The sequence below is a fragment of the Carassius carassius genome, chromosome 9 (genome assembly GCF_963082965.1).
Source record: "Carassius carassius chromosome 9, fCarCar2.1, whole genome shotgun sequence".
Taxonomy (NCBI): Eukaryota; Metazoa; Chordata; class Actinopteri; order Cypriniformes; family Cyprinidae; genus Carassius; species Carassius carassius.
Genome location: NC_081763.1, coordinates 35586581 through 35608075, shown reverse-complemented (window position 1 = coordinate 35608075; position 21495 = coordinate 35586581). Strand labels below are relative to the sequence as shown.

The following is a 21495-nucleotide window of genomic DNA, read 5'->3' as shown; positions in this document are numbered from 1 at the left end:
TCGTGGTGCTTGTGATGCTCAGAGATCCGGTCTGATGGTCCAGCTGCAGTCTGTCTCTGAATCGTCCACCAACACCATCATATGTAGATATCTTACGGTTCTCCAGGTCAGCTTTAGCTATGAGACGGTCTCTGGGGCCGAACATCCACAGGATCAGAGCGTCTCTCTGTAGCTCACTAACATCAGTGTTTAGTTCGGCTCGGTCTCCCTCCGTCACAGACACAGTGTTTTCTTCATTTGACAACAGCACCATGTAGAAGAGAAAGAGACACATGTGCTTAATTAATATATGTATATTTAAATAAAATTAAGATGACATATGTTTAGATAAATGTTATGGTTATTTTATTCTAATTTAAGATCTGCTTTTTAGGGTGAATTCATTTCAAAGCATACAAATTGTAGTTCTGTACATTGGAACACCCACAGTAAAAATGACTGTGAATATAACTGTACATTACTTTATAAATGCTACATTAATACCTGTTAAATGGTTAACGATAAATTCCCCTAGTATATACAGTGAAAAACTGTATTGAACATTACATGTTATTTTACAGAAGTAAACCATTTTCGGATTAATTTACAGTGAAAAACCATAAGTTGACACTCCCAGAATTCCCTGTTACATTCAACTTTTATGTTTTTTAGTTGAAATAACTGTTTCTTCTTCGTTTTTTTCTCCTATCAGTTTTGTATATTAGGGTTGTGTGTTACACCAAATGTTGTTAAATGAAAGTTTATTGCATTATTTCTGTTTCATATGTGTCACCGTGATGGTGATTAGTGTTTGTGTGAATGATGCATTCCTATATGTTTTATTGTTTAAAAGCTGCTTGTGATGAGCTTTGGTTTTTCATGTGACTTTCTCATCAGCACCTGCTTTTGGTGGATATCAGTGTATTACAAAGGTACAAAACTGATTTCAGTACTTCAGTAGGTTGGTATATTAACATTATATCAGTTAATGTACTTATGGTATTTAACTGTAAATCTATGACGGTACATTTTACGAATGTTTTATTTTATTTACAGTGCATCATTATTACATTAAATGACACAAGATTCTCACCATTGACAATAAGCACAAATCTTTTGCATTTGCTCTGTCTGCGGCTGCTGATCCCTCTGTAGTTCACTAACACCGGTGTCTAGAGAGACGTTTTCTCCCTCCGAGAATTGCAGCGAGTCCACTGCACCAACACCACAAAACATCAAGAAATATAAACACGGGAACAAATAAGAGTGGTCTGCTGAAAATCTGAGTAAAACTAATAAAGAAATAGTGTAGTACTAGTGGGGAACTCTCTATTTGTGCAGTGTGCGCATGTCAAAGCTTGTGTTGAATTGTCTGGCTATGCATCTTCTCACTGTTATACAGCATGAATACATATTACAGGCCATAGAGAGCACTGGGACTATTTTGGTGTAAATGATCAGAAGCAACATTTGAGTAGCATTATATTTGTTATAATTGTTATTATAGTTATTAGTTATTATTGACTGAGCAGCTCACCACAGAGAATAAGCTTGAATTTTCTGGATTTGGTTTGTCTTGCTTTGATGAGCTTCAGCTGATAGTCTCCTGAATGTGTGATTTTCACATCTCTGATGGTCAGATCTCCAGTCTTACTGTCCAGCTGCAGTCGGCCTCTGAATCTCTCATCATCCCTGAATGAAGTCTTACTGGTCCTTTCAGGAATCTGAGCGATGACAGAGCCTCGAGGTCCAAAGCTCCAGAGTATTTGATCATATCTCTGTGGTTCAGTTATACCAGTGTGTAGAGTGACAGAATCTCCCTCTGACACTTCTTCTGTCTTCATTTCATCTGTTCCTACCATCCAGAGTGGAAAAAAGGACATTTATATAACTGTCAGTAAACAGACACAGGTTTAAATTTGCTTGACTAATAAACCTCATGTGGTCTGCCAATACATTTAAATTGTATAAACAATCCAAAAAAGTCTAGAATATAAGTGTGGAAATGACCTTAAATCATAAGCACAAGAAGTATAAGTATTGCTAAGTTTATTTATAATTTGAAAACATGAAGTGAAGTGAGGCTGGAGGAGTGAATAGAGAAGGAAACCGGTCTCTGTTAACACTTACCCTTCAGTGGAGAATACTTGCGGCGAGAGTAACACACTCCAGCGATTCCAGCTGCAGCTAATATCATCAGCACACAAACACAGATCAGTGCTAAAACACCTGAAGACAGACCTGGATCAGGAGCATCTGCCACACATACAGACAGCCATTAGTGTGAACCAGTCTGACCTTAAACGGAGAATTGAGGGATTAAATCTGATTTACATGTAGTTTATGTTGCACTAAATGGCATTTTTTGAGATTTTAACAGAGTTCTTGGCGTTTACATTATTGAAAGCAATTATAGCATCTCTTAGCTGGTTAATTTTGAGCTTTTTTGCTCCACAACTGACTGTAGTAATTCAATGATATGTGTTATCCTTTGAGAAGATGCTGTCTCTTAATTAAAGATGATTGGTGCTCTCCAATGACAGACGAGTCAAGCAGCTATCATGTGGTAGTTAGAGGTGTTCATGGGTCGGACTTGGGCTTTATAATGTATTAATCATTACAGTGACACCAATTCAAATATGATTTATTGTTATGGTGCTCTTACAGATTTCTTATTTAACCTGTAAACATGACCATCATATGTCTGCAGTTTGATGAGACGAAACTAAAAGCTGACGCATTGACACTAGATTACACTCCTAAAAAGTACACACTTGAGTGTTTATTTATAACAGTGATGAATGGATATTAATTTACTACATATCTGTCCAGCTACAAGTCATTAAAATAATCAAGTTTAAACATGTTAAACAAGTTTGATATTCTTATGAAAACAGTTTCAAGGTATTTCCCATGATATATCATGAACAAAATATTATACACAATTTTTTCCACATGTTCTGTAATAACTTTAAAATAAAAATAATAATAATAGTAAGCATTAATTTAAAAGCATCAAAATATGATCTACTGACCGACAAACACATTGTATCTCTTGTAGAAGGTGTCTTTGCTGTTGGTGATCTGCAGCTGATAAAGCCCTGTATCTGTGCTTCTGCTGTTGCTGATGGTCAGAGATCCAGACTGATCATCCAGCCGTACTCGGTCTCTCAGTCTCACATCGTCACTATATGAGATCTGACTGAGTGTTGTGTTGATGTCAGCTATAAACGTGTCTGGACTCAACTGTCCGAACATCCACAGAATCACATCATGTTTCTGTATTTTATGAACACCAGTTTGGAGAGTGAAGGAGTCTCCCTCTTTCGTGTTTGTTAAACCAGCAAAAACCACATCTGGAGAGGAAAAATGTTTTTAGATTTCACTGCTCAATCTAAAAATACATGTGCATGTAAGAATGAAAGAATATGTAAATGATTAAATTTAAATAAATATTAAAATATCAATCCTTTGCTATGCTTATTAATAGCTAAAATGTAATTTAAACTTTAAAGTAAACTTTAAGTAAGGGATAACCAAAGGATAGCTGTGCTTTAAATAATTTAAATGTGCAACATGTATGAAGGCAAAGAAATGTCCGAGGTGGAGCAGAGAATGCACAGTTAGCTGTGGATTATCACATTTATACCATGGTCTGTTATTGGGGTTTGCAGAGAGAGATGTAACTGCACCTGTTCAGATTCTCTACCTGTTTTACTGCACACCTTCCAGCCAATCAGAATCAAGAATTCAGACAGACCATGGTACAGTTGTTTCTGCACTCAGACAGCTGATGATACTGATGTGAGGTGCTCACCATGGACAGTCAGACTGAATGACTTGTACGAGGTCTCGCTGCTGATGATCCTGAGCTGATAGTCTCCAGATAGTTTGGTCCTGATGTCACTGATGCTCAAGGATCCCGTCTGATTGTCCAGCAGCAGTCTGTCTCCGAATCTCCCATCATCAACATCGTAAAAGGAAATCATCTGATTTTTGCCATTGAGTTTAGCGATAATAGATCTCTGAGCTCCATACATCCACATCACCAGATCAACGTTGTGTATTTCAGTAATGTTAGTGTGTAAAGTAACAGAATCTCCCTCCAGAACGGACAGTTTCTTTATTTCACCCGTGTCACCAGACACACCTGCACACAGGAGCAGTTCCTCAAAATACACAGAAGAAGAGGCACATCATCCAAATATGAAGCAGCAGAAACCATGGAAACGGTTTAATGCTATTCTGACCTGGCTTAAATGCATTAAAACAGGAATTAAAATCAACAATGCTTTGACTGTAGTTTTAAAATTAAGGTTTTAAGTGTTATAATTTTCTCATTTAAACCAATTGAAGTATTGCCTATAAAACTAAAATAAATTTAATAACATTTCATACGAGTGCAAGACTATATCACACACTTTGATATTTGTCATAATTCTGTGGTACTGGATATTTTATATTTCTGAATAAAATTGTTCCAACTGGAACCAACACTACATCATACAAATTGCATTTAGCAGACACTTTTATCCAAAGCCACTTACAGTGCATTCAGGCTAACAATTTTCACCTATCATGTGTTCCCAGTGAATCAAACCCCCAACATTGGGCTTATTAAAGCAATGCTCTACCACTTGAGCTACAGGAAAACTTCAAGATTTTGTGACAAAAATAAGTGAAAATTTCACTTACAAATCTGATATAATTAAGTAAAATCAGTTGTTCTTGTAAATACATTTTACGCATTGCTGGTAATTAATTTTAATTTAATTTTACTGTTATAATGTCACAATAATACAATGTGTAGTTAAGAGTCTTTTATTAGGAACAAATAATGCAAGAAATAGCCAGCACACAGAAACCTATGATGCTTAAGATCACTTTAAAATAGTTTAAACAGCTTATAACCTTATAAAGTGCAATAACCCAGCACTGCCTGCTGTCTGGGTTGGGTCTGGGCTATATAAGGCTCAGATGTGGCTCAGATTTGGGGATTCTGGTTTACTTAAGGCTGAGAATTGGCACCAATAATAAAACCTGTTTTGACCCAGTTCAGGGCCAGCTAAGGCTGATTAACTGGCTGAGATTCGGGCCGGTTATGGCCCATATGTGGCCCGATACTTTAATCCAGTTCTGGGCCACTTCCAGGCCGTCATTCTTTGCGGTACTTGGGCCAAGGGAAAAGTCATGTGTGGCCCGGATCTGGGCCAGAAAACCTTTGCTATGTGGGGTGGCGCTGCAGTCATCAAACGTCTAACTTCTCCTTAAGATATTGTAGTCTATATACATTTTAAGGGGGTGGGATACACAGAGGTGGAGACATCCTAAACAAAGCATGCAAATGCAATACAGGGATCGGCCTGATACTGGCCATTTTCCCATCTTTGATCTTGTCAGTATAACAGTTTCATTTAAATACAGAGGTGCCTGACAGTATCGCTGATACCTTCACATTATCATAGATACAAAAGGCACAGCTTTGCCTTGAGCTTAAAAAGCCAAATGGCAAGGAAGAGCACAAAGACAAAAGGTTAATGTCTCAGACACTTGCTTTTCCTGATTTGAGCTTCTTGGATGTCAGCTTTATTACCCCAAAAAGTCTACTATTATATTGGAACCTAGATTTAACATTTTATAAATTTGTAATCCCACACCTTCTTTTCCTCACTCTCCTTCGCTTTTAAATAGCTTGTAAATGCCCATGCGCGAATTAGCAGTAATTCGACATCAGTTGCATGAACAGACAACAAAACGATAACTCACTTATATTAAACATATAACTTTTATTAACAGAGCAAATAAACATACAGCTTGCTATAGGTCTTATATAAAATAAATAACTTACACAATAAATACATATAAAAAAAGACAACCCTCTAAGGTGAGGGTAGCACTGCCTGGCTTGTCCCGAATAGAGACAGCTTATCAGGGAAGCAGCAATTGGCCCAAATACCTGATGTCACTGCCACAGAGCTCAAGAGCAGAGCGTTCAACTCCTGGCGAAGAGAGAGAGGGACCCAGCTGAAACGAAGAAACCAATAACACAGGGTAGAGGACCTAACTCTCAATACCAGAAGAGGACTCACCCAGTCTGCCCAGGACCGGCGAGCTCAAAGTGACCCTCCCGCAGTGAGGGGAGCACAGCCATGCCCAGTGCAGATAGATCTCAAATAGGACATCAGAAATGGGATCCTGCTAAGGGAACAACATGCTCCCAACACAAAGGCAACTGACCAATGAGGCAACAAAGATGGAACTGAACACTTAGTTTGTTGCATATGGGGTCCTTTGGGAGCAGCGCTCTCAGCTCTCAAGCTGAGGTGGCCCTTACAGCACATATTGGGAGCGACTCAAAGCTAACCCTCACAGAGAGGGGAGTACTTCTTAACTCGACCAGAAGGGGCACTAGATTAGAAAAGGTAACCCAGAAGGGCCCAATAAGAGACAGTCCCCTGGTGTAGCTGTACACGGTCTCATGATCGATGGAGAGCGTGGGTCCTGTATAAACAGAACCGATAGAATCTGAAGAAATAGCAAGACCAAATAATAATTAATGCTTATAGAGATTACTGTGCCTCTGAGCAGAAGCACAAAAGAGGGTTAATTACTGGTTCAACCATAAGGGCAGTGTGACAGTGAGGAACCACGAGCCCGACCGTCTATGGATCGCTGAGCAGCTCAATGCATCAGCGAGACGAGCTGTAGTAGGAGGTCCCTCTGAAACTGAAATCAGTGTGTGTACAGTAACTCCACCAACACCAGAAATGTGGCCATGACCCTTGAAGCCACAGTTATGCTGTTCTGATATTTGAAATTAAGAAAAGATATTTAGAAATAAATGTCCCTCCTATGCACGCTGCGGATCTATGTAACCTTACAGAGTCACTTGTTAGTTTAGTGTGCGTCAGTGATGCGCGGGTTGATCCAAAATGAGCGGGTGCCTGCGGTTACGAGTCATCCAAAAATATTTTTAATGATATTCGGGTCACGGTCGGTCGGTCAGATCGTTTGAAATAAAGATGCCAATTAAACTTTTGTAATTTATATAGTACTAGACACATTATTGAAATACACAGGCCTACACTTTATTGGCTGATTAACTGGCCCGAATAGAATGACCACCTGTCCCGGTTTACGTTGTACTGTACAGCAATTTTACCCTTTGTCCCGCCACACGCAAATTGAACATCTGTCCCGCTTTTTCATCCGACCCTGCCTAATAAATACACAGATACGTCCATAGGTGTACTGTTAACTTATGTCCAATAGTTCAGAGGAGAACAATAAAAGCGTTAGTCGATAGGCTGAGTCATAAGTCAATCAAACTGTTGACTGGTGCACGAACTCCTCCTCAATAATCAACAATTTCAAACTGGAGAGCGCGCGCGGCCACGAAAAAGAGAAGATGCACTTTTAATAGCGAATGGACCGCAACATACTCTTGGTTAAGACCTGTAGATGGCAAAGCCTTTTTTTTCTTTCTGCGGGAAAAGAATGGTGCATGTGAGTACCACAGAAAAAAAGCACATCATCAAGAAACATGCAAATCAGTGCAATCGTTTTCCAATAAACCAAAAGACCACAGGCTGACAAAGTTTGGGCAGCAGAAGTGACGAGCATTTATCATGCCGTACATCACACACATTCATATCTCTCTATCGACTGCAGTAAGCTAGCCCCAGTCATTGTTCCAGATTCTGAAATAGCTAAGAAATATCTGTTGAAACTTTGGGTGATATTTTGGGTCAGGTAGTGTCCTAATCTTTTAGTCGGTTGGTTTAAAAAGAAATATAGGCAATATATTACAGAAAGCTTGAAATGTCTACTTTTAAAAGAAAATATTCAAACCACAATAAATAGTCTACTCTCTGATGATGTAATCCATATGAAATGTGCATTTCTCTCTGGGTTCATGGCGAGTCTGCATCGTCAACTTCATCTTTGCAGCGATACAGAAAACACCAGTTAATTACTAAACAATTAAATGACTCCTTGCTAATTTAAACACATTCATAATCATTACTTTAACCGGCTTTAACAAGCCTGATGTGTGCGGTCATAACGCTTATTATCCTGTAGGCTAAAACCTATTTAAGTAACTTAATTAAATTAATATAAAGGGATTTACTACTTTTAAAAAATGCGGGTCGGGTACAATATTTTCTTTTTCTTTTTTTTGGGTCCGAGTTGCGGGCTGGTTAGTTGAAAACGTCGGTCGGGTGTGGGTTGTTTATACATTGACCCGCGCATCACTGGTGTGCATGGATGGGTTAAATGCAGAGCATGAATTCTGAGTATGGGCCACCATACTTGGCTGTATGTCACCTTACTTTAGCTTAATGCTAACATAGACAAACAGCAGTGAAGAAGAGGATGACGTGTGATCGCACAGGGTAATGATGTCATAAGCTGTCACCTGGTAATGTTATTGCATTTTTTCAGATGTATTTGCTTCAGACACCAGTCACACTGAAGGCATTGCCCAGAGCCACTCCTAGAGGATGCAGTTCAAAGTTCCCTCGAAAGGGAACAAGTTCTGCTAACAATTCACACATAATAAGATTTAACTTAAAACTGGAAGCTTTAGGGAAAAAAAAACTTAATTTGTTCTACAGCAATTGATATTTGTGACTCATCTTTAAGAAACAAAGTAGCATCATTGACTAGCTGACTAATAATAAGTATATGCTTATTGGCAACAGTCTTTTGTGGCTGTTCAAACACTTTCGACCACATGACTATCTACACCAGGGGCGTAGGAGCCATTATACTTGAGGGGGACACATCCCCCCCACATTTCAAAATCTTAAGTTTTGTCCCCCTCACTATTTCCAAATGTCAGATTTTGTTTTGCATTGCTTGCCTATCTCTGCCGATTTCAGAGTCTCCAAATTAATCCATTCTGAAACTTTTAAATGCATATTTAAATTTTTTAAAACGAAATTATAGGCTTAAGTGCAGGTTCCGAAAGTTGGTTGTTTTGTCGCTATGGTTATACACACACACACACACATGCACCGTTGGCGGTGCGCTCAAAGTCTGTCAGTTGTGCAGTTACCCAAAATCTCCTGAATGAAGTTAAAACCCATCATGTCACTGGATGAAATAAAATCGACTAGCAAAGATACAAGAGGCCGCCTTATAAACGAGTGTGTGGAGGATATTGTCATTTCGCCGTAAGGTTTTGATGGTGTCATTTATTTATAAGGAGGGCAACACTCCAGTCCAAAAGGTGGCGCTAATGCACATAAAACGGTTTATTTTATGTATGCTTCGGCAGCCAGTGTTTATTTCTTGTATGTAAATGTAACCAACCGTAACATAGTAGAACAGAAAAACGTGGAAGTAAAAATACTGAAATAAATACTGATCAGTGATAACATATTTTTGGTGGTTTTGTGTGCATTTTGGCAGTTTTTGAACAGTTTTTGAGCTGGAATACATCAGCTGGATCTGCCAAACCGATTTGGACGGTTGATTTTAACGTTAAACAACATTATTTACAGACGCACTTTGTATTTGAGGGAGATTGATCAGTTTGATCATTAGTTTTATTGTATTTTTAAAAACTGTAAAATTTAGCCTACTTAGGAGCAAATTTTTTAATTTTATGTTGTGTAAAACAGGCAAATGATAGCTAATTAGCTAATGTAAATTCAATGTGCCATTGATACGTGTCCATAAACTATGTAGAAGTAACATTAATCAAAATGTTCAAACAGATAAGTATTCTACAATACTTTAAGAGGAAGAAGACAGAGGAAAACGAGCTTGTAAGTTGTATGGATAGCTACATACAGTATATTCTAAAATTCACATAGTAAAAGTACTTTAGATCAGTAAAATTAGGCCATGTCATCAGAGTTTGCATTGAAACCAGTTCTGTGTCCTCAAACATGTTACTTTCCTAGACAGGAGATGAAGAGACCACAGAACAGGGAGAGTTAGGTCCAAGTGAGAAACAGGTAATGGGAATATGACAGAATGCTAATTTTTGTAGGATAAAAGAATACATGGGAACTGTGTCCAACTAATTTAACTAGTTGTTGTTATGATTACCGTATTTTCCGGACTATAAGTCGCACTTTTTTTCATAGTTTGGCTGGTCCTGCGACTTATAGTCAGGTGCGACTTATTTATCAAAATTAATTTGACATGAACCAAGAGAAATGAATCAAGTTAAAACATTGCCGTCTACAGCCGCGAGAGGGCGCTCTATGCTGCTCAGTGCTCCTGTAGTCTACACTGAAAACATAGAGTGCCCTCTCGCGGCTGTAGATGGTAATGTCTACTCTTGGTTCTAAATAAATGCAACTTATTGTCCAGTGCAACTTATGTTTTTTCCTTGTCATGACGTATTTTTGGACTGATAATAAGACTTATATTTAGGTGCGACTTATAATCCGAAAAATACAGTTTATATATTTAAATGTAAAAATAGTTTATTGCTGAAGCTTTATAATGAAAAGCTACATAGGGGCCCTTTGAAATCCTTTTTTTTTATTCCAATTTTGTCAGATTCTGTGATATTCTACATTTAAAAGCTGATTCCATTTTTTTATATTTCCACCTTTACTGCATTGCGTTTACTGTAGTGGTCCACAGATATTGCCTTTTTGATGGCCGATATATAAAGCCGTATAAATCTATATATGTGTGTGTGTGCGTGCGTGCGTGCGTGCGTGTGTGTGTGTGTGTAACGCTGTAGCGGTTCAGCCTCCTTGTTAGTGCGTAACGCTGTAGCCATTTAGCTTCCTTGTTAGTGCGTCTGCTTCCCATGCCGGAGACCCGAGTTCGAGCCCCACGAGGAGCGTCAGGAGAGAGGAGTTATATATATATATATATATATATAAATCTGGGGAATTTACTGTCCCCCCCAGGTTCAAAATCGCTCCTACGCCCCTGGTCTACACCACAAACACAATCCAGGAGAATGTGTTTCGACTTCCTCTGGAAGTGGTTGAGAGTGGATAAACTCAAAATGTTTTACATCCCATTTACACATGTATTTAGTGTTACACTTGTGCTGCGATCGACCAAAACACATCTTAATACTAAGTATAAACAGAGCCTGCTATTCAGAGATACATGTGTTTCATCAGACAAGTAGAAATGATAAACAAACAGGAAGATACAGATAAAGTGGTTGTTGAAAAACTTAAATAAGGTGATGTTGGTATTAATTTCATTATGTGAGGACTTTCCTTTGACATCTATTGTTTTTATGCAGAGCTAAAACTACCATTGAATTAAGAAAAAGTGGACAAATTGATAGGAATATAGCAAAGAATTACATTTTCTACTAGTGAGTTTAAGCTTGTGCAAAAAATAAAATAAAAGTAAATAAATCAAAATAAAATAAAAATGAATAAATAAATAAACACATCTGCCACCGCAGCTAGACAAAAATATGTTTTCTCTGAAAACAGCTATAGTACATACATTTCAAAAATGTTTTATATTAGACTTGAATTTTACAGGAAAACATGTAAATAAATAAATAGCAAGACGTTATATTTACCTTAGTATATGTCATTCAACCTTTAAACCAGACTGCATTAAATCCACTCTCCACTAACGTCCAGTATTTGCAAACTTCTTTAATATATTTTCTGAAATTGTACTTTAACCCTTGATATGGATGAGTTTTTTTGAGTTGCAGAAATGGAAATCTGTCATTTCAGTGGTTTGCGTCTTGATTGTGGATCCTGTCACAGCGCATGCGCAACACCAGAAAGTGAAACCAAAGCTGTTAAATGTCCCACTCACCGATCCAAAATGCCAGGAAGACCGAGGGTAAAATAATGTCCCTCGCTCCGCTGTAGACTCCCGTCAGATCTGTTGTAATAAACATTATCTTTCGGTGGAGGAATCTGCTCCGTCTCTCTCGAGCCTGCGCAGTTATAAAACACGCCTAAAGCAAATAGATTTTTATAACGACTGCGTTTCACTAACTGTTCATGGTTATTTTATAGAAAGAGGAATCCTTAGTGCAAAACATAAAAGATTCGTTGCTTATCGACTGTTTGAATGGGATGTTGTTAACACCCATCCAGTGTTGCCAGATGAAGTCGAAGACGTTCAGCCCAAAAAGCTCTCGAACCCCGCCCACTCAACAAAAACTAACCAATCACGTGACTTCATGGCCACAAGAATGTGATCGAATCCTATACTGACCATGGTTGATAATACATTTTTTACTTTTTTTTGTAGCTTTTACTAAATATTGAAAATGATAAAAATGAATTAATTTCCCAGAGATAAGAGCAATACAACACGAAAACAGATCAAAACATTGGCTACATAGTTGGCAAATACAAAGTAAAAAAAGTAAAAAAAAATTTTTATATATATTAGCCTAATTATTAACAATCACGCGCTTAGCTTCCCGTTTCTTCAAACAGAACAGTCCATGGTCTGGTCTGAGAGTTGGGTCTTTCTTTCCTGTAGCTACAGCTGATATTCATACAGCTTTGATTTTCACATTTGGATTTCACTGCGCGTCTATTTGTGGATTTACGGAACAGAGAGTGGCCAAAAAGCTTCGAAGCCCTATATTTCAATGGTTAAAAACATTAATATTGGACATTATAAAAGATACAGTTATAATACATTAGACTATATTTCACTGTGCACCCTTCCTGTTGAGAAAAAACGCGATTGGCCATCACATTTGTCTCAGGGGGTTTTTGCATAATACCACAGAGCACCAGTCTACAGGCTATTGTCCTTATGTCTTGATGTTTGGACAAGAACCAAATTTACCAGTAGATGTTATGTTAGGATTGGATGACTATGGTCAAATGAATTGTGATTGGATGGCTGACCATCAAGATAAACTGGAGAAGATTTTTAACTGTGTCCAAGCTCGTCTCCAAAAGGCTGCAGCTCAGCATGCAAATGATGCTAAGGAGTGTCATGTGTCTTTACAGGAAGGCCAGCTGGTATATCAGAGAGCTCACGGTCACAAAGGTAGAAGTAAAATCCAGGATGCCTGGGATCCAACCACGTACAGAATTGTCCGATGCCCTGAAGGTCAAGGGTCTGTATATTCTATTGTTCCAGTCGATGGTGGTAAAGTGAGACACATCCATCGTAGTGAGCTGCGATCAGTTTATGTCCCATCAGATGGCCAAGCGGAGTATCTGGGATTACCCCCTTTGAACAACGATTATGAAGATTTTGATTATGAAGATATTGGAGGGGTCATGGTGTCGGGTGAACTGCCTGATGTAATTGAGGAGGATGAATGCATTATGCCCCCTTTAGCAGAAGAATATGTTGGGGGCATCATCCCAGTTGCTAAAAAAAAAAAAAAAACTTGCGCCTTTCCCCCATCAACGCTCGCGATAGCTCGAACCTCCTTTTTGCGGCTGAATGTTCATATTTGATGGATGGACATCTATGCCCGGTTAAAAGACATCAGCAATCCGGCGCAGGAAAAAAAAAAAAAAAAAAAAAAAAAACAGACATAAAGTTGGCTTGACGTTTGTCGTTCGATACTCGCAAATTTAGGGACCGTCTCTAAAGTTACATGGGATATTGGCAGGGTTCGAAATGAGGGGGGTCTGGGGGGGGGGGGTCCCGGACCCTGTGTTATGTATGTAATACTGCTTTCCCCCATTGTGTCTGCAGGTGGCACTGCCCCTTGTAATTATTAGTTGTGTTCCTTAAAGAATAAATACAGAAGAAATTAAGTATCCCTGAGTGTTGGCTGTTATTTTGAACGATGTTATGTCAGTGAAAAACATAACATAATTGGCGACGAGGTGGATTAAATTACCACGAAGCTACTACAGTGAATCGTGAGTAGTTAGGCGTAACAATACTACAATTTTTATTTTATTTTCGCTGCGTAGCTAAAGTGATCTAGGTTAGCTAGGATGATGGCTGCTACCATTGGCCACATGGAAGGTTTTGATGAAAGCGTCGAACCGTGGACCACATATATTGAAAGATTTGAACACTTCATTGAAGCTAACAGTATTGAGGCCGACAAGAAAGTTCCTGTGCTGCTCAGTGTGATTGGAGGAAAAACATATGGACTACTCCGAAGTCTGATCGCGCCGGACAAACCGAGAGAGAAAAGCTTCAAGCACATCACAGACACACTACAGCAGCACTTCTCTCCGAAGCCCCTGGTCATCGCGGAGCGTTTTCGTTTCCATCGACGGAATCAGGAGGAGAGTGAGTCGGTGACACAATATGTTGCAGTGCTTAGAGGATTGTCAGAACACTGTGAATTTGGGGGACATTTGGATGATGCACTTCGCGATAGATTTGTATGTGGCTTGAAGAGTGAGGCTACTCAAAAGCGCTTGTTGACTGAGTCTACGCTGACGTTTCAGAGAGCGGTAGAGTTGGCGGTCTCCATGGAAACAGCGTCACGCGAAGCACACCAACTCAGCGGATCACTGACGGTAAATGCACTGTCTTTATCAAAGAGTCAGACTGCAAACAAATGCAAACGATGTGGGAAGAATAACCATAGTGATGATGACTGTTGGTTTAAAGACAAAAACTGTAATGCTTGTGGAAAAAAGGGCCATATCAGTCGCGTTTGCAGGAAAAGTAACTTTAATGATGACAGAAAAACAAAGACTGGAAACACAGCAAAAGCTGCACGGCCAAAGAAAGCATTTAAGCAGAAAGGCTATATAAAAAAAAGAAATGTACACCGCCTTGATGCTGATTTAGTGTCCAATGATGATGACACAGACTCTGATTTAGCTCTGTATAAACTGTCACAGCCAGGAGAAAAGTCCAGTATCACTGTGAAACCAGAAATTGAAGGCATGTCACTGGAAATGGAACTGGACACGGGCGCAGCAGTGTCATTGATTTCAACAGAGACTTATGAGCGAATTTTGAAACACCTGCCCCTATGCTCAACGGACATTGTTCTTCGAACATACACTGGGCAAGCATTGCGTCCTGAAGGTGTAATCCATGTACATGTAAAAATGGGCAAGCAGACAGCTGTTCTTCCATTGTATGTCGTGCAGGGGGACTATCCACCACTCTATGGCAGAGAGTGGTTGCGTCAGATCAAACTGAACTGGAAAGAAATAAAAACAGTCAAATTGAAGACGCTAGAAGCTGTGCTGCAGAAACATGCCACTATTTTCTCTAAACAGTTGGGAGAAATGAAGAACATCAAAGCTAAAATAACATTGAAATCTGAACACAAACCCAAGTTTTGCCAGCCCAGAGTCGTTCCGTATGCTCTTCGTCCAAAAGTCGAAGTGGAGCTGAACCGTCTCGCTGAAATTGGAGTATTGTCACCGGTAGAGTACAGTGAATGGGCTACTCCAATAGTCCCTGTTGTAAAGAAAAATGGAGATGTGCGCATCTGTGGTGACTTTAAGGTGACGGTAAACCCTGTCTTACAAATTGAACACTATCCATTACCGCGCATTGAGGACCTATTCGCTTCATTAGCGGGAGGACAATGTTTCAGCAAATTGGACTTGTCACATGCTTACCTTCAAATGAGGGTCGAGGAGGAATCTAGGAAGTTCCTCACAATTTCCACACAGAAAGGGCTATTTCAGTACAATCGCCTTCCGTTCGGGATTGCTTCGGCGCCAGCCATATTCCAGAGAGCTATGGACCAAATATTACAAGGTCTGCCTAATGTCCATTGTTACCTGGATGACATTCTGGTTACCGGGCGGACTGAAGCTGAACACCTGGAAAACCTGGATGTAGTCCTTGGACGACTGGAGCAGTTTGGCTTGCATGCTGAAAAAGGGAAATGTGACTTCTTCAAGGACTCACTGGAATACCTGGGTCACATAATTGATGCAGAAGGTTTGCACAAGTCACCTAAAAAAGTAAGTGCAATTGTCAATGCGCCAATTCCATCAAACATCACACAGCTGAGATCATTTCTCGGCCTGTTAAACTATTACGGGAGATTCATACCCAATCTGGCAAACATAGCAAATCCTTTGAACGCCCTGCTGTGTAAAGGAAAACGCTGGCAGTGGTCTGCAGAGTGCGATGCTGCATTCAAAAAGGCTAAAGAACAACTGGTGTCACAAAATGTCTTGACACACTATGACCCTCAGAACGCCATTCGGCTTGCATGCGACGCATCACCTTATGGCATTGGTGCCGTCATTTCCCACATGCTACCCAACGGTGAAGAAAAGCCAATAGCCTTCGCGTCACGCACACTTAGCAAGGCAGAACAGAATTATGCACAGATTGAGCGCGAGGCTCTGGCCATAGTATTTGGCATCAGAAAATTCCACCAGTATCTCTACGGACGGAAATTCACGCTTTTCACAGATCACCGCCCTTTAACTACAATCTTTGGGCCGCAAAAAGGAATTCCGTCTATGGCGGCTGCGCGGATGCAAAGGTGGGCATTACTTTTGTCTGCGCACAACTATACAATAGAGTACAAAAGAGCTGAGCATCATGCAAATGCCGATGGTCTTTCCCGTCTGCCGTTACAAGTAGAGCACAGTGAGAAAAAGGATGCTGTAGAGCTGTTTTACCTCGGACAGATGGAGAAACTCCCTGTCAGTGCCACTGATATCCGACGTGAGACTATGAGTGACCCAACCTTGTCTACAGTCGTCGAAATGGTCATTAAAGGGACTCAAGCTGTCAACCTGACTAATAATAAAGAGCTCTCACCTTTCATCTCCAGACACAATGAGCTGTCTGTCCAACACGGGTGCTTAATGCGGGGCATGAGAGTCGTTGTTCCCCACAAGCTGCGGAAAAGAGTACTGGAGGAACTGCACACTGGCCATCCAGGAATTGTCCGAATGAAAGCCATTGCTCGCAGTTATGTGTGGTGGCCTGGTATTGATGCTGACATTGAACTGTGTGTGAAAATGTGTCAGTCATGTCAACAAATACAGAAAATGCCATCCCAAGCACCCCTCCACCCATGGGAGTGGCCAAGCAAACCATGGGAACGCATACATGTAGATTTTGCTGGGCCATGTGAGGGTCACATGTACCTAGTCGTGGTTGACGCACATTCGAAGTGGCCTGAGGTGCAGTTGATGACATCAACAACTGCAGGGAGAACAATTGAAGTTTTGCGGAATTTCTTCAGCCATTATGGACTGCCTGAAGTCCTGGTGAGTGATAATGGACCACAATTTGTCTCTCAGGAGTTTGTAACTTTCCTGAAGACCAACCATGTGAAACATATCCGTTCCGCCCCATATCATCCAGCAACCAATGGGCAGGCTGAAAGGTTTGTTCAGTCTCTAAAACATGCACTGAAGACGTCTAAGGGCTCTTTTACTCTTCAGAGACGGCTGGAAACATTCTTGCTGACTTACCGTAACACACCACATCCGACGACAAGAGAGTCCCCGTCCTTGTTGTTTTTGGGACGACAACTGCGCACACGTCTGGATGCCTTGAAACCCAGTGTGTCAACTGCCGTGCGACTCTCACAGACCTCCCAGGTCCTCCGCCGAGCTGGTCGTTCGAAGCCAAGACAGTTTGAAGTCGGTGATGCTGTGCTGGCTCGTGATTACAGAGGGAGAGAAAGATGGACATCAGGTGTGGTGACGGCTCAGAGTGGTCCAGTATCTTATACTGTGGATGTAGGAGCTTCTGCAGAATGGCGACGCCATGCTGATCAACTCTTGTCCATTCCAAATCAAACAGCTGAAACTCAGGTGACACAACCACCTGACATCAGTGATGTGTCTGTTCCTGTACAAACGTCTGTAAATGACACTTCTTCAGCACCACCAACAAAGGAACAAGATGTTAACAATGACACATCAGCAGAGTCTCAGATAAACCATCGCAAACTCAACATTCCATCAGTGCATGTCAGACGTTATCCAGCCAGAGTGATTAAACCGCCCAACCGTCTGACATTATAGAGCCATGAGAAACCTCTGCTCGACATAAATGTAATTAGTTATGTTAGTGAGCCTGTTCTGACATGGGGCAGAATAATCCCCGAACTGGCTCGAGGCAAGAGGCAGTCTACCCTCTACCTCTAGAGTAAAAATAAATAAATGCATCATTTTTGTGTAGCTGAGAATGCATTGTTTTCTTTGTTTCTTGATTAAGAGGGGAGGAAATGTTATGTATGTAATACTGCTTTCCCCCATTGTGTCTGCAGGTGGCACTGCCCCTTGTAATTATTAGTTGTGTTCCTTAAAGAATAAATACAGAAGAAATTAAGTATCCCTGAGTGTTGGCTGTTATTTTGAACGATGTTATGTCAGTGAAAAACATAACACCCTGCATAAGTCGTTAGGGACCCCCATAAGAATTAATTTTTGGATTTTGGGGGGTCCCCGACAAATATATTTTAACATTTAAAATGATTGTGAAAATTATAGGTTTTATTTACGTTTTGTATTTATAAAAGGAATTAATTGATTTCCTAGTGCGAAGCAGCAATCTGTGCAGGTATTAGCCGAGTGAGTTCCTATACAGCGTCACAGATTACTGTGGTGCTCCCGCAGACACGTACTAGATGAACGCGGCAAAAAGAGACATCATAAAGAGTGAAATCCTGAATGAAAATCCTGTAAGTTCGAGATCATATATCAAAAGTTGCATTAACTAGAGATACCCAGTGTAATGTAGAAGAGTACGTTTGTCAACGTTTCTCGCTAGCTGTAACATGTGTATGAAGCCAAATGTTCTGCCAGCTAACAGCAGACCTAGCAGCTAGACTAGTTATTCAAAGCTATCTTAACAACCTAACGTAACTCGTCCAGTCAGTGATTACAAAGATAACCAGGGCTTAATTCAAGTCTGTGAGTTGATTAAAGCGAATGTGATTTGAGCATGACTACACATGAGAGCTTGGTAAGCAATCTAGGAAGCTAATATTATTTTTCTTAATTTGGAATCCTGCACATGGAGAGAAAAAGAGGAAAAAGAAAGATCACCGACTTTATTCAAGGGTAAATTGTGCTTATGTGATGGCTGTTGTTGGGGGAAATTGTAGATCAAGGATGCAAAAACAGCGCACTTTTCGGCACCTCCCGCCTAGTGTTTCTTTTTCTCTATGGTATCTGCAACCGCATCAAATTCTACTTTAAAAAACTTCCTGTCAATACAGAACGAAATATGCTGTAGTCTATTTTGCCGTCAATACTGCCGACGTTGTCTTTGCTGTATCTGTAGGCTATATATTTATGTTAAACATCCAAATGTAGACTGGTCTGTCGGCGCACAGAGCCACGCAGTCGCAGACAGAAGTTCGTGAACACCGAATTCCCTTGTCTTTCTTATCGGTGTTTGAATGGGAAAAAAAATAACGATGTGTTCGAAAAAATAAGTCAAAGTGTCCGTTTCAATGAGTTTCCCCGTAAACGCAGTCAGAGAAAGAAAACGGATGCGTGTCATTACCGGTATTATATGCATTCGTCTTAAAGGGACAGCAACCCAATATACCTGCAGCTGTTTGAGTCACCAGAGTTAATCAAGCAACAAAAGAGAAAGAGAAAATACACTTTTGTAGCTAAAGATGAACTGTATTATTTATATGAATCATATTTAATGTATACATTGTAGTGTTATTTTACATTTGATTATTCGATTTCTGTAACTAAATACAGTTAATTTACCTGAAAAACCAAAAGCACTGCTTTATTTCACATGTATTTTTGTTCTATTGCATTTATATATGCTTGTACTTTATTATTGTCTATGCAGAAGCACTAGGCCGGCCCTACAAAATTACCCCAATCATCCTAGAACTTTACAAAAAGAGCTACTCAAATCATCAGGTGAAATTGTTTTCGGGAAGTATTGGAAGGAGTAAAGCAAGAAGAAGTGATAGATAGTTTTTCGGAATTTCATTTTACTCTGTGTCTATATGGGTGGGCCGGGGATGTAAGTATCTAGATATTTGCAGCAGGGCGAAGGCTTCGATTACCTCTCTCTTTTTTGATCATACATTTGTTTGCTAATTAATACAATTTTAGGGGACCCCCAAAGAGTCCCAAGTCAATTCGAACCCTGGATATTGGTATACAGTTATCTAACGTCAGTAGCATATCATACAAACAGCTGTAATGCACACCTTTTACATTTTTGATATTTATTAAAATAAACTGTAAATTAAATGTAAATTATGCTGCTTTTTCACAACCGAATGGGCTCAAACGAAATTTGAAGCTCAGTAGTATTTGAGGAGACTTACGGTCATAAAAACAACTGTATTTTGTTCATTTAGATGTCAACTACAATGCACACCTGACATAATATTAATATTTATTAAAATAATTTGTAAATAATTTAGATTAAAATCAGGTTTTAACCATAACACCAAAAATCATCGTTCTTGTAGCCATGGTAACTGCAAATTAACCATGTTTTTGTTACTTCAATTAATCATTTATAAAGAAGTATTAATATACTGTAATATTGTTTTGTTGTTGTTGTTGCTATAATAACTGACCTAAACCATCAATAGCCTTTAAAATGACTTAAAATGCATTATATAAAAAACAATGAGGTAATAATGATTGGTTAATAACACTGTTAAAATACATAATGTAGGCTTATGCAATATAAACAATTTATGTACATAACATCTTATTACAATTGCCTGCAAATGGAGCTAAAGGCCTGGGCCCGGTTCCCCAAAACGTTCTTATCGCTAAGTAGTTCTTAACCTATTCCTTAACCTCTCTCTTAACCTTATGGCACGTTTCCTGACACGTTCGTATGCTAAATATATCTTCTGTAAGTCACACTTTCGTAAGGTTGGTCTGGACGATTCGTAGCTCTCTCTTAGCGTTATTTGAGCTCATGACGCTACTGTACAGCAGTCTTTAGAAACCAGTGCAGCGAAGTACAAGTCAAACTATGGTATGTTGACAATTTTGTGGCTCAACAATGATTTTCTGTTATTTTTTAAGACTCATAATAAATTATGTTCGCAATGGATACAGGCCTATTTATGAAGTTGACTTTATGTGGTTACAGAACTAATAAAGTGGTAATTAGCCTAGGCTTTTTCGTAATGTAATTAAAGCGAATTGGCAATCATTTATTTGATAATTAAAATCTGGCAAACAATTTGTCTCTAAATGGCTAAGATCTATAAATGGGTAAGCATGGTGGTGTCCAGTAAGCGACCAACTATGGCAGCGATCCAACATGTCCTTGTATTGAATCAAAGACGGAGTCGGACTCGGAGCCGTTTAGTTCATGTCAGTTTTTTTATTCGGCAAAACTTAAGCCCTTTTGACATTTTGCCTGACGTGGCTATATAAAAAAAAATCCCCTCCCAAGACAACTCATTATGGAGCAGCTGGACCTTCTCAGACCTGCGCTTGCCAGACTAATGCGGCGAAATCCTGCTTTAAGCCCTGAAGCCCAGCGCTACGTTTTTATTATTATTATTATTTATTCATTTATTTATTTTGCTACAGAGAGATTCATCGAGACCTCTGTGTGGAGGTGTGTCCACACAGTCACCAACGCCCTTCTGCGCCATGCCGGGATTACATCCTGGTGGATGGGACTCATCCCTATCGCCAATCCATCAGTGAT

At 39.7% G+C, this 21495-nt stretch overlaps 1 protein-coding gene across 1 annotated transcript; it reads right to left on the bottom strand.

The window, feature by feature from the left end:
- Positions 1-1122: 1122 nt before the first annotated feature.
- LOC132149706 (uncharacterized) lies at positions 1123-11863 on the bottom strand (the record flags this gene model as incomplete). The annotated part of the gene is made up of 6 exons (XM_059559115.1): positions 11752-11863; positions 3797-4129; positions 3015-3335; positions 2110-2235; positions 1517-1828; positions 1123-1193 (listed from the first exon to the last, which is right to left on the bottom strand). Coding segments are annotated over exons 1-6 (1248 nt in total), but the record flags the coding sequence as incomplete, so codon positions are not given.
- Positions 11864-21495: the final 9632 nt, after the last annotated feature.